At 41.4% G+C, this 13,764-nt stretch overlaps 2 protein-coding genes across 3 annotated transcripts in view; both read right to left on the reverse strand.

The window, feature by feature from the left end:
* Positions 1-6,928, reverse strand: part of rcan3 (regulator of calcineurin 3) — a 40,868-nt gene extending 33,940 nt beyond the window's left edge. The window contains exons 1-2 of one of the 2 annotated variants that reach the window (XM_071497908.1): positions 6,545-6,928; positions 4,940-5,201 (exon numbers count right to left, since the gene is read on the reverse strand). In XM_071497908.1, coding sequence (XP_071354009.1) covers positions 4,940-5,146 — 207 coding nt within the window. In that variant the 5' untranslated portion in view covers positions 5,147-5,201; positions 6,545-6,928. The remainder of the gene's footprint in view (positions 1-4,939; positions 5,202-6,544) is intronic. The other variant, XM_071497909.1, reaches the window with a different exon arrangement.
* A 330-nt stretch (positions 6,929-7,258) lies between these two features.
* nipal3 (NIPA like domain containing 3) lies at positions 7,259-13,232 on the reverse strand. The gene is made up of 11 exons (XM_071497907.1): positions 12,985-13,232; positions 12,646-12,714; positions 11,974-12,145; positions 11,723-11,782; positions 11,329-11,474; positions 10,234-10,330; positions 9,952-10,087; positions 9,735-9,823; positions 9,453-9,516; positions 9,246-9,340; positions 7,259-8,951 (listed from the first exon to the last, which is right to left on the reverse strand). Exons 1-11 carry the CDS (start codon positions 13,018-13,020, stop codon positions 8,764-8,766), a joined length of 1,152 nt encoding a protein of 383 aa, XP_071354008.1. The 5' UTR covers positions 13,021-13,232; the 3' UTR covers positions 7,259-8,763.
* Between the last annotated feature and the right edge of the window lie 532 nt (positions 13,233-13,764).

Consider the following 13,764-nt stretch of genomic DNA (forward strand, 5'->3'; position numbering starts at 1 on the left):
ATAAATAAAGGCAAAACAAGCACACCAGGTCGGTGAGACAACCCCGGTCAGCGTACCAGAATAATATCCCGGCCGCAGCAGGAGCGGGAGGCCAGCGGCACTCACTCACTCTGCACTGCATCATGTCTGACCTTCAGCCTGCCAAGCACCCGCTCCCTCACGTTCACCCCCCTGAGTCCCACACCCAAAAATAGACTGTAGTCTGACACATGCATGCATGCATGCACACTGCATGTACGTGTATTGTGTGTGCACATAAAACACACACACACACATAAACACACACACATACACACACGATCACACTCACTTTAGGTCTCACCTTTCACATCCTCCATCACGCTATCTTTAGTCCCTGATGTGTTTTATTGCTTCACTCTGCGCTGAGGCTGTCTTACTTTATCGGCCGATACACACGAGTCACACTATCAAACACATTAGCGTGGAGTGGGACAGATGTGTTCACCGCAGGAGTTCAACTTTTCACATACTTACAGTTATCTATCGCTGCTACACTGCTAATGCATCACTAAGTGGGACAGCATTAAAGATGCAAGTGGGAGAACTGCAGCTGGTGGCTACTGCAATATACTTTACTAATATACTGCCGGGCTGTCATAATGTGCGGTTATCATTACACCATTATCATAGCCAGAAGAAGTCATGACAGCGATATTCATAAAAAATCTGAGAAAAAAAAAATGCTATCAGTAACATTCATCTCTAACTTTATTGTGTGTTTTGTCTCTTTTTGCTAAATTATCAGCACAATACAATTTTTTTTTTTTTTAAATCACTGTTTGTCAGTACCAGTTATCGCAGCCCCCTAATATACTGTACACCTGATTTTTTTGCCTCCACCTCAAGACAATGGAAATTAATTCATTTTCATTTGTCGTGCTCTCAGCTTTTTTTTTTTATTTTCCAGAAATAATGTCCTAGTTACTGGATCCTAACCAAACCGAAAAAGTAGTCCCATTGAAACAGTCCCTGTGAAATCTGTGCACTTTGGATTACCCACAGAAACAGGAGCACGATAACTAGGGAAATAAGATGTTGCTATTAAATGTCACATTGCTGTCATGTTGTGTCCTCTATCTATACCATGTGTGTCAGAGCACAGCTATGCAGCTAAACACACTTCCCTTCAATGTTAAAAATAGCAGTTGTCTGTTGTTTTTAAAGGAAACAGTCGTGAAACTGGACACAAATTCAATGAAAGTCAGAAAACACAATGATTCCTTTAACTAGAGAAAATCAAAGGTGTTGAAACAATGACTTGGCACCTCAGGAACTGAATACTGGACTGGACCCTGTGGGGAAAATGATCTTTGGGTCTGAGGGAATTTATTTTTTATTGCATTACCACGAGTGACCACTGGGACAATATTAACAGCAAGCTGAGTGGCCCGGCCTTTATCCAGCTCGCTCCAAGCTTAGCACACTAACAATAAAACTGAACGCACACACATTTAGACTGACACTAACTGTCAAATTACATTGCCCCTTGTGCCTCAAAGGTCATCAGTGAAAGATCAATATTAACTCCCCACAGGCGACTGAATGCACAGGTTTTCCTGGACTGAAGGAATATTATATAATAAGAAGAATTATAATTTGTTCTATCTGTTGTTCTTATCTGTCAACCTGTTGTTTCATTAAAAGAAAGAAAACAGTTGCCTAGGTATTTTGTGCATCCAGACATAGGAGTAACATCAGCATTCATGTGGAGTCACGTTTATGGCCGCCCAACAAATTCAAGTCATCTTCACTCAGTTTTCTCTGCAGCTGCTAAATGCCCCATTGTGTTCACCAGCGAGTCGCTCATTTTGTCTGTCAGTCATGTCGTGCAGGTACTGAACAGTGGCTTTATCAGAGCTTCGTTTCTGGAAGCAGCTGTCTGCTGGAAGTGAGTTGGTTTGAGATGTTTGGTTTGCTTGGTGTTGTATTAAGGCTGCAGCCGGTGCTTGCTTGATTGCACTGGTTATGGATTGAGGGGAGCTCAGTCTGACAGCAGCAGGAGCAGCTGTGAAAGCTTTGCTCTGTGCTGATTAGGCCTGATATACACTGGGCACTATGAGGGACCATTTATAATGGCTTCTCTGATCTTTCTCTTGACAAGCAAAGAAACAACTTTGCCTTGTTACTGTGCCCACACTAGCCACACCTCGGTCTCTAACTCCCTCCCTCCTTATACACACTTGTTTTCTGTGGGACCTATAGATAATGAATCACGTCTAAATTAGCAGTAGTTGTGCAGTACTGTTAATCGTATGTTGACCAATCGTCTGAAAACCACTGTGGTTAACCAGGGTTATATGCAACGCAGCATTTTTCAAGTTGAATCTCATATGACATAGTACAGATTCAGTGCAATCAAAGTTGGGTTACCACTGGAGGGTGGGTGAAGGTTCTCTTTTTGGCTTGGTTTGGATTAATAACAACCTTTTTATGCACATATTAATAAAATATATCAAATATCAGCCTTTGTGTGTGATAGAAAAAATAATTCCAGGACCTATTTCCCTCACTGTCTCTGCTGTCTATAGTCTACAAACCTTTATCAAGCAGGAGACGGGCATTCGATGTCTGACATGAATAAATATTGGAAAACAGGAACAAAAAAAACTAGAAAACTGGATAATTTGTCCAAAATTTTTTCTCAGGAGGAAAATAAAATGAAGGATGTATTCAGTGTGATGTTTCTCTAAAGAATACCGTTTTTTTTTTTTTAGATATCTAACAAGCAACAGGGAAGGCTTGCAGATGTACTGTTTATTCTGAAGAATTTTTTTTCTCAAGCAAGTTTTGATTTTTTTTTTTTTTACTAATGGTAAATGGTTGACAAGAAGGCAGGAAGAACATGTTCATTCATTTAAAATCCTGCACTATGCATTGTAGCTTTCAAAGACTGATGTTTTGAGCTCCATGAGAGACCATTCAAATTATTAAGCGTAGATATCAGCCAATCATGAGAAGTAATTCTAGTGAATGAGTAATACACCCAGTCATTTCAGTCTGAGAGGGTGGGCTGATGTGACCGGACCTCAGCTGAACTTCCTGACGAAACAGTGAGCACATTCTCTCCATTTTTACTTAAAAGCTGGTCAGGGGAACAAAATACTGCAGATAAGAGAGAAAGTGTGCCACTAGGTTTTACTTCCTTTTCACTAATGCAGAAGAAAGGGAAAGGCTTTCATAGCCCGCTAAGAGCTTCTTATAAATATGAGGGCACATGTCTCTCTCTCTCTCTCTCTCTCTCTCTCTCTCTCTCTCTCTCTCTCTCTCTCTCTCTCTCAAAGAGCACAGTGTGATTACAGAAACAGCCCATCCTCCAGCCCCAGCCTTTGAGAACTGAAACAGAAGGTAATGTCGGTGTTGGGAGAGAGCCAAGAGCCCAAAGACACAAAAATGTAGGTTGCCATGTCCCTGTACTTCACTGAGGATGTAGGTGCTGGATGTAGAGATGTCAAGTTTTCAGCAGTCAGGAAAAAAAGCTGGAATTTTTTTTTGCAATTTTAGAAGAATTTACAGACTACGTGAGTGAGTGAGTGAGTGAGTGAGTGAGTGAGTGTATGAGTGTGTGCGCAGAATCAAACAACACTGCTACAAGCCAAAAACAACCTCATAAGTCCCTGTTTGTGCTTTGAAAATATCACAAGCAACCTGTTTTTTTGTTTTTTTTTTAATTTCATGCCTCATCCCTTCCTGTCCTCATTTTGAAAGTTTAAATAAATGTCAAAAGTTCTATTTTTAGCCGAGCTCATTTAATCGAACCATATGGAGAACAATCTATTGACATGCTCTGAGTGAAGGGTGTGTGGGTGGCATTTCCACTTAAAAGCCGGAGTGTGAATCGTAATGAAGTGAGGAGGCAAAACGAAAGGGAGGGAAGGGGGCGGACTCCAGCACTAGCAGCAATGGGTGTACAAACAGCAAACTCACAAAGCAGGAGTGATTCATTTAAAGGGATTTTGTGCATGCGCCAGATTTAGCCTCTCTGCTTTGCATTTACATACATAGAAGGGATAAATAAAGTAGGCCTCAGATAAGGAGACAGAAGGGGACTATTTAAAGAATTGAGGAAGCATAAAGTTCATATCAGAAAGAGAAAACTTGTGCAGAAGATGAGGCGGGAGGTGAGACGTACAGTAGAGAGATGGATGGGTAGGCTTGACGGAGAATGACTTAAAAGTGACTTACAAATAGAGACAGGGAGAGATGTGAAACATGCCAGCTGGAAGGATGGAGGGATGGTAGGACACCATAATTGGATTAGAGGGGCAGAAAATTAGGAGTATTTTCTTTGTATCCTCCTCCAGCGAACAGGATCCAGTGATCCACGTATCCCTGCTCTGATCAGTCTGATAAAGCTGTGACTGTGAGCCTCTACACATCCCAGAGAGGCCATAACAGAATATATATACAGTACATGTGTGCATGGGCAGACACGTAATGGTGTTTGATGTCTGCAACATGTGTTTGTGGGCTTCTGTGTGAGCCCCATCTATAAGTGGGCATAAATTACACGCCGCATGAGGTGATGATCAAATGATATGCACAGGCACATGGAGTATGGCTCAGGATTCTGCGCAAGTCATATTGTAATCCGCTGCCTTGCACTCTCATGTTCCCTGGCAAATAAATGACAGCATCAGGTGTGTGTGTGTGTGTGTGTGTGTGTGTGTGTGTGTGTGTGTGTGTGCCTTTGTGGCTGAGCAATCAGCAACACAGCTTGAGACCATGACTGGACTTGGACAGACAGGAGCAAAAGCTGTGGATGACATCATACATGTGCTGCTGGGCCTTGAATCTTGAACACGCTGACACATTCAGCTAGGTGACTCAAAGAGTACAAAGTCTGGCGCACCTACCCACAAACACACACACATACACACAGTCAAAATATGACCCAGGAGATGAGTTTGCTCCATCTCACCCTGTGCGCGTCCTCTTCGAACACAGCTTCATGGACGCTGCATGCAAAGAGCGCTGTGGGGAGGTCGCTCAGATCCATCATCTCCTCCGCCATGCCGTCCTGATCGTTCTCCCCAAATACCATGTCCTCCTCCTCCTCGTCCTCCTCAGGATCACTGCTGTAGGCCTCTGAGCCGTTGCTCCATGCCTTAGAGCTCTCCCGCAGCATGCTGAAGCCTTTTAGCAGACTGCTGACAGGGACACGGGGACCACAGGGGCTGCAACTGAGGAGAGGTGAGGTAAACAGATAGAAAGTTGGGAGATGAGGTGAACATACTGGCTGTATGTTTGCAGAAAAAAAAGCATAGACAGAATGAGGTGATAGTGAGACGCTGGTGCGTGAAGATTACAGGGTTGCATTAAAATGTCAGTGATGACACTACACAGGCTGTAGGGTAGATAAAAGAGAGAAACGGAGAGGGAAAGAAGGATGATGAAGGAAAGGGTGACAGTTAAAGATCACAAGAGGAAATAATGATGAACAGGAGCAAAGATGAGGCAAAAAATACTTATAGGCCTTTTTCATGATTCAGTTATATGTGCCTGCCGCTTTAGAGAGGCAGCTTTCACAGATGCCATGAGGTACGGTATTTCATGTTTAAAACAATATAAATAAGCTTTACCTTCACTTTCAAAAATATTAGTCTAACAAACCTAAATATGAATTCATTATATACTATTTGGGGCCTGCAACTAATGATTCATTCAGCCATTAATCAGCCTTTAATTAATTCACTTTTAATAGATAAATTATTTGTTAAGAAACACAATTTCCCAAAACCCAGGGTGACATATTTAAATAGTTTGTTTTGTCTAACCAGCAGTGCAGAATTCAAGATTAATTAATTCATAATACAAGGGTAAGAAAACCAAAATGAACATTCAAAACCAACTATCAAAGTAGCTGCTACTCATTTTCTGACTGAATTAACAAGTAATTGACTAAATATTTCAGATCTAATCATTTTATGAGGTATCCGAGGAAGGAAGGGGTGGGGACGCATTAAAACATGGATAATATAAATGAAAATTGTTAAATGAAGCCAAGTTTGGCTCCTGAAACTTCTCCTCTCAGACTCACTGTACTGAGGGTAGAGTGCCATCTAGAGGTCGATATGATCGAATGACGCTTATCAATGAATATTTCAATCACGATAACATCTAAAAAATCCACCGGATGTCAAACATTTAGATAACACAGTGCGGATATTGATTATAGACCATAAACTGCATCGCTATGGTTTGACTACAAACCGCACCACAACATCACATGTCTCCGGCGTAAATGGCCGGAGAGGATCGTGACATCAAAATGTGTACTGCGTGTATTCCAGTACACCTGGGGGGGTGGAAGGGGGGGGTCCACGGAAACCCCTGGATACTACAACAGCAGCCCTCACTTTCCCCTGTGCGTCTCAAAAGCCAAATCCATTTTTTTTTTTTTTAATTTATACTGCAAAGGAAATCGGTACCAAAGTTGCCACAGAGTCGCGGCAGGGCTCATGCGGGGTGAAGTTGCTGCTTTGATTTTAATTCCTCGTCGGTTCAAAACGGAACGATCACTCACCTCACCTGTCAGTGAAGGCGGTCCACACGAAACATTGTGCGAGGAGTAAAAAAAGCAGGATTTTCAGGTGACTTTCTTTAATCAGAGTGAAGCTGGTCTGATAATGTTGTTTTTTTTTTTGTTGTTTTTTTTTGAGGCTGCTGTCAGACACGTCTTTGTTTATCACTGGATTATTGGACACTATCTGCACGCAGCCTACTCCGGCGTCAGGACCCGCAGGTGAGACCAATGAAATGCCGGCGGAGGCTCGCAACGACCAATGAGACTGCAGCAGGGGGGAGGACGCTCTGCTTCAAGATTGGTGGCGATCGAGCAGCAAACCCCGGCTCCCTGCGATAGTCGACATCAGACGGAGGGAAATCGGCCGGTGTCAGGACCCGCCCTCTCACCTGCTGTGTTAAATGAGCCAGTAAGTGACATCTCTGCAGACATTTCATGTTTATGGCTCTCAGCTCAGTCCTCTGGATCCACCTGTTGCTCCCACAATTAGTAAACCTCACTGTGTGGGCTGGGATGTGCAGTTGAAGTAGATCTGAGGTTGAGGTCTTACTTTTGATCCATTAAACAGGTCATAACTACATGCATATATATATATATATATATATATATATATATATATATATATATATATATTATAGAGACTGAAAGACAAATCCTGTGCCAACATTACTGCGGATCTTCTGTACATGAGGCATTACTCCAAATACAACAGAAGTGGATTACATGAACTTTATATGACACAAGATTGCATATGATTTACAATGGAAAAGTTACAACTTTTGCAGCTGTTCTTGTTTCTTTAGAAGGCAGTGTCAATAACAAGGCAGACTTCAGCTGGTTTAGACAGTGGTGTTAATGTTGAGCTTATATATACACACACAAAACATTTCAGTGAACAACAGCAGTCCATATCATCAAAATTACCACATGCTGAATACTGGGCTAAGGCATACAGCCCCCGTGTAGCTCTGCTTCATCAACACCAGAGATGCAGTGCTGCATGTGGAGAAGATACCTCTGTAAACATATCCCAATATATGCAGCTGTTCATTATTCATGGACAGTTTAAGTATGATACACATGGGTGTTTCACTTATTGCAGCATCATTCTTCAGCTTTGTCAATAAATTGATGTCACATTTGAAATACAATGTACCGGATGGAAACGTAGTTATTGAGCAACATTAACGACCAAATTTTATTTCTAAATTTGTTTGTCATCAGGAATGATTATCGCCCAAAAACATTAAAATTTACACCTTTGTAAGTCACTTTTAATTTTACACTGTTAGTAATTTCATGACACACATTTTTCTCGCTTGCTTTCTATTTGACTTATCAAAAGCATTCTCACTTTTCTTCTCAAAGGATTCAGATTTTTATTTTGACTCAGACAGGCACTGACAGATCACAGCTGCCTTTGAATAACTGATCAGTGATTCATCACTACTACGTGGGTTATGTGCCATCTTAGAGTAATTTATCCAGTGTAAAGCTACTCTTCAAGGCACGATAAAAGCAAACTTGAAAATTAATAAATACATTACAATAAATTAAAACAGTTGCACCAATTTTTGGTCACATCAGGAAATGCAATAATACAATGAAATCCCAGGTACGAGAGTCGGAAAACTGTGGAGTGAAAACTGCTCGTCGACGGACAGTTAGACAACATTTAAAGTCAAAATGTTCATTGGCAAGTATTGTGAAAAAGTCTGCACCTGGACTTCACAATCCTCAATGGAAGAACAGATTACTATATGTTCCCCTGTAATGGGAACAAAACAGCTTAACAGTCGTGGAAGTGAGTCCTTACTGTTCATATGAAAGCTAACACACAGTACAAGGCAGTGAGCTTCGAGGCAAAGCACTCTCTGCTCTCATTTGCTGAAGCCACGTTTGTGAATCCACTCAAACATCCAGAAGCTTCAAGTTTGTTGTGTCCACTTTTGGAATTACCACAGTTGACATCTCAAAAAAAAAAAAAAGGAAAGTTTCTCAAGGTCATGTTTTGGTTTAGAGAATTCAAAAAGGAAAGGTTGTAGGGAGGAGCGCAAGGTGATAAGAGCATCTAAACACACTCAGTGGAGACCTCCTACAGGGACGGATACTAGTCTTGTGTATATGTGAAAATAACTGAACATACCCCTGTGGTACCCCGTGAATGTGGAGGGGGGGGGGGGGGGGGGGGGGGGGGGGGAGTAAAAGAATCTTTGGTTCTAATCTTTTTTCAGGTCAGGTGGGCTGTGAGATGCATCAGTGGATCTGGCGCTGACTGGTGGTTGTTCCAGGTTGACTGGTAGAGTCACAGGAGCCACTCCATCATTGTTGACCAGAGCCCCGTAGGAGAAAGAACCATTGAAGTCTGGCTGAAGCACCAGGCCCTTGTCGTGAATAGTTGGGACACCTGGACAGGTAGGATAATGTTCTCAACATAACTTCAATAAGCAACTGCAGAGTTAAAATCTCACACAGTCCCTGTACGTGTGCTTGAAGGTAAACTAGACAGGTTTGGTGGAAGGTAACCTATTCAAAAGTTTTACAAGTAATTACATTCACTGTCTCTTTTAGCCTGCAGACATACTGAATTGCATGAATCTTCAAAGGCACTTCTCCATTTGAGAAAGCTTGCTCTGTGTAGCTTTAAAGCTAAACAGACACCTGTGCACTTTTCAGTAATTCAAGTTAAGTTTATACAAACCATTGGTCATATCCATAGTGACATACGGCTCAAAGTTCTTGGTCTTTTTCTTGTTTTTGGTGATGAGAAACACCCCCAGGAAACACATTGCAGATCTGTACAAAGCAGAAAATTATCAGCTACAGCTTTTATCCAAAAGAAGGTCACAGAGTCTTGACATGCTTACTGCAAATCTGTTTTCTATGTTTACTATAGCATTGCGCTCACCCCAACAAAAACATGCAGATGTGAAGGACGTCTTCATTCTTAAATTCTAAGTAAAACACAGCGCCTGAAAAGCAGAGACGAGAGAGATAAAAACCGTTTCATGACCTCCATATTGTGACTCTTCAGAGAGCTTTTCAGGCTTCAGGACTATTGCTTCTTTTCTATTTTGCCAGGCAGCGAACTGCATTCACCTGTAATTCCAGGTCCAATTGAAAGCTGCCTGTCAAAGTAGAGACTCAGCAGCAGCCTGGGCAAACCCAGATAAAGAATGCTGTAACTCACCAGCTACCACAGCAAGGAAGGTGGAGAGGATGTAGTTGACACTGGCGATCAGAGACGAGTCATACAGCTTACAAGCCTGGGAGAGAAACCTAAGGTGACAAAAACACAAAAATAGTAAACAATGATCGTTTAAGAAAACTTACTGAAAGACCATGACTTCATTTTGTTCACCCACAGAGTAATAAAATACTGTGTGTCTGATCTTCCAGTATCTCACCTGGCTTGGAAGACCACAGAAGCCAACATGCACACAAACATGACGCTGAAGATCGGGTAGTCAAGCTGCATGCTGCCCTCAGCGGTGAGAACCAACATGCCTGACACCGCCTTCACTGTGATGACGGTAATAGAGCCTGTGCACCAACCAACAAAAGAACAGTCAGGCACGACACAAATAAGGCATTAAAAATAGTTTCACCACAGCTTAGGTGCTTTTTAAGCATTCACAATGTGGCGATGTATAGTGTGAGACTGACTGGCTTTAATGCCGCGGACTCACCCAGTAGAGCCACCAGCAGCAGAATAATAACGAGGTAGTTAGCGCCGCGCTGTTTGTAGAAGTATAGAAGCAGGCAGAACGTGATAATCTCCAGGAGCTGTTAATAAGGATAATAGCAACAATGAACACAAAATTGATCCCAAACAAACAGAACAGGAAGCGCGGTAATGTTCAGTAATAGCACAATGAAATAGACAAACATTTGTGCTGAATAATAACACAGGTCAAGACGGCTGGCTGAGAAACTTGCTGTTCAGCCCAAGTTTATAGGAGATAATTTGATTTGACCTGATAATAAAATCACCAACAGGAACACAACATACTGTACAATACAGCAGCCCTGCAGTAAAAGCCACTTTAGTAAAATGTGTCATAGGAGCTGATTTAACACCACAATCACTTTTATGGCTCTGCAGTTGTCCAGTGTTTTTGTGTGCTCTGTGTTCATGGTTTCCACAGACCTCTACCCCTTTCTACATCGAATAAGAGAGTGGAAATGATTTTTCACCTAATATGACTCACTTGTGCAGGTTCATTTGTAATTGTGATTCAAAGGAGACACTGTCTGAATGTCTGGTGGATCAATTACAACCTGCAGTCACGCAAGGTGAAAAGACATGAATGCCAAACAGCATTCACAAACAGACCTTCACGGCACAGGATGTTCACCAGTTAACATGACAGACTGCGGCCTCAAAAACCACAGTGTTAAACGAACACCTCTGACACTCTCAGGAAAAATAGAACATGAGTCACCAAACCTGTACTGCAGGGTTGTGTGTTGCTTTAGAGTTATATTGGTAGAATATAAATGATGGCTACAATAGGTGTACACCACTTATTTCTAATGATACTGAAAATTTCTAAGAGGATTTTGCATCTTTCATTTATGTTCAGGGTACACAGTATGTCTATATTTAATATGCTATGTCGTACATTCCCATTTGGCTGCTACACATTAATCAACTGTTTTATATCTGTTTACTGAGTGTGGGTTGGAAATTAAACACAGTAGATGGGAAGATGGAAAACAAATGATTAATGTTTGTAGAGCCTTGTGCTTCTGAACCTCGTCGGTCAATGAAAATATCTTACCAGATACAAGAGAACAGGCCATCCTACAATGTGCCTCACAATGTTCTCTGCTGCGAGTTTTTCATGAGAGTTTGGTCCAAATGCTACAAACAGGTACGTTCCTCCTATGGTTAGGACACAGCCCAGGAAGGGCAGCCCATAGCGCTCTGGAATAAGATAGAATATACAACCATTTAAGAGCATCCAGATATTGAGAAGAGGGAAAAGAATTGCAGAACAAGCTCTTTGAGTTTGTGATTTCAGTCATTACAGCAGCAGAGGAGGCAGCATGTAGTCTGCCAAGTGCCGTGAGGTTACTGAAGAATTTGCATATAATTGCACAAATTCCATGTTATTTGCATTTGAGTGTCAGTGCAACTGCACATCTTCAGTCTCACACATATGCTGAACTTACTTGCAAAGTCCTTTAGCTTAGATTTCTCACGCAGAAAAATAAGACCCAAAATGGAGCTTGCTGGAAACAGAAAAGCATAATGTCAGTTGCAACACAAATGCTGAGAGTGAAATTGGGGCATTTCCGTGTGTAGCTGCTTTTTTTTTTTCTTTTTTTTTTTTTTGCCAAAAACATGTCAATAATTATGATGCTAACTTATGTCCATCAACATCACCACGAACATATTAGAGAGCAGTATTAAAAATACTCACTCAGGACAGACACGGCATTGAGAGGTGCTATGAGAGCGAGTGGGGCAAAGGCATAAGAGACAAAGTTTGCTCCTTCCCCAAGACAGGTCAGCACAAAACCACACCACCAGGTTTTAGTGCGGTAGAAGGCACGCGGGTCCTTTGTTCCGGCTAATGTCACATGGCTGTGTTTCTGCAAGTAAGCATTTAGGTAAAACACATTAGTAACTGACAGAAGGTAAACAGAGAATCAACAGCAGTACACATGGCTTAAACAATGCAAACATATAAGGTAGACTTAAACTAAATAAACGAGGTAAAATTGTTTTGTAGCAGAGATATTGCAAATCAGACGCAGACAGGAAGGGCAGTGCGAATAAAAAAATGACAGAGATGAATATTCGCAAGGTGGTAACTGTATATGTCTTCCATAAAGGTTTTTTTTACTGAAGGCTGATAATGCTACTGTAATGACAGCCTGCAGCCCTAAAGGGTTATTCTAACAAGGTGACCCTCCTGCTATGTTTACACAGAGTACGGACATAAAAGTACATGACACACAGAAAGTAGAGAAACAAAACTCCTCCGTATAGGAGACATAATACTTGTTATTATCATCGCGATGATTGGATGGCACAGCAGGCACCAGAGTAGGTACATCCAAGAGTTATAATAAAGGAGGGAGCTCTTTACCTGAATACTTAAAGAGATGCTGACGAGCACATTTCCAAAGATGGCAAGTAAAGTCCCAATGAGATTGTCCTAAAGAAGAAAAACAGAAATTGAATTCAGTCAGGTTAAATATTATTTTTCTTTTTTTTATCATCAGTCCTACCGGCATCCACAGTGCTCTGATATGTAGCTTCAAAGTTTTGGTTTAATTTGATTCTTTATAGGCGTGAAAAGGCACAAAATACAGTCAAATAAAGCGTCTCTGTAAATGTTTTAACAACTGCTACGAAAAAAAAGTCGACTGAACGGAGTAACAGACAATAGAAAAGTGAAGTACTGCGTATAAGCTGAGCGTCTCACCGTGTAGGAGCCTCCGTCGGCTCTTCTGATATCCATCCCGTTCGCCTCCAGAGGCAGTTTATCAATTCTCCGCGATAGCCAGATGTTCAGACACCAGATGTTTCATCTTGTCAATTTGACATGATGTATCTACCGCTCATTTACATGTGTTTATGTGGCTCTACGCTGTGGAAGACACCATCTTTTGGGACAAGGGGCATCTCACTTCCTCATTGAAGTCACTTGTTTTGGGCTGCGCTCTGACGTAAGACGCATGTTACGCTTAAATCACGTGATCGCGGACTATGACGATTTTTCTTTTATTTTGAAATTTGATAAATAACTATACTTCAGGAACAGTTGATAGCTTATGTCCTTTTATATGATTAACTAAAGGGGTTGACTTTCAACTTTCAATTTCCTCAATGTCCATTGTAATTTCTGTTTTTGTTTTTTTTTGTTGTTTTTTTTTTAGCAGTTGTCTTGCTTGTAATTTTCAGTACCACTTGAGGTTTATGGACGGCGTCATTGAGCTGTGATTGATCCAAGAGAATTTACAGCTGAGGAGGGTAATGGTCAGTTTAACTGGTGCTTAATTGCCAGTTAATTCTTCGGTCCAGTTTAGAGCGTTACCCAGATCCCAATCCAAGCCTAATTATTTTTTTTTAAATTCACCTTTTATATATCCATTACAACCTGGCAACATTTTCATTAATTAGGTGACATAAGCTTAAACAGATTCATCCCTGAAACTGAATCTTTAACTAATCATAGGCAGCCCCTCCTCTGCCTGAAAAAAGC

Source organism: Trachinotus anak, unplaced genomic scaffold (genome assembly GCF_046630095.1).
Source record: "Trachinotus anak isolate AG129_WGS33_773 ecotype Australia unplaced genomic scaffold, CSIRO_AGI_Tana_v1 ptg000015l, whole genome shotgun sequence".
Lineage (NCBI taxonomy): Eukaryota > Metazoa > Chordata > Actinopteri > Carangiformes > Carangidae > Trachinotus > Trachinotus anak.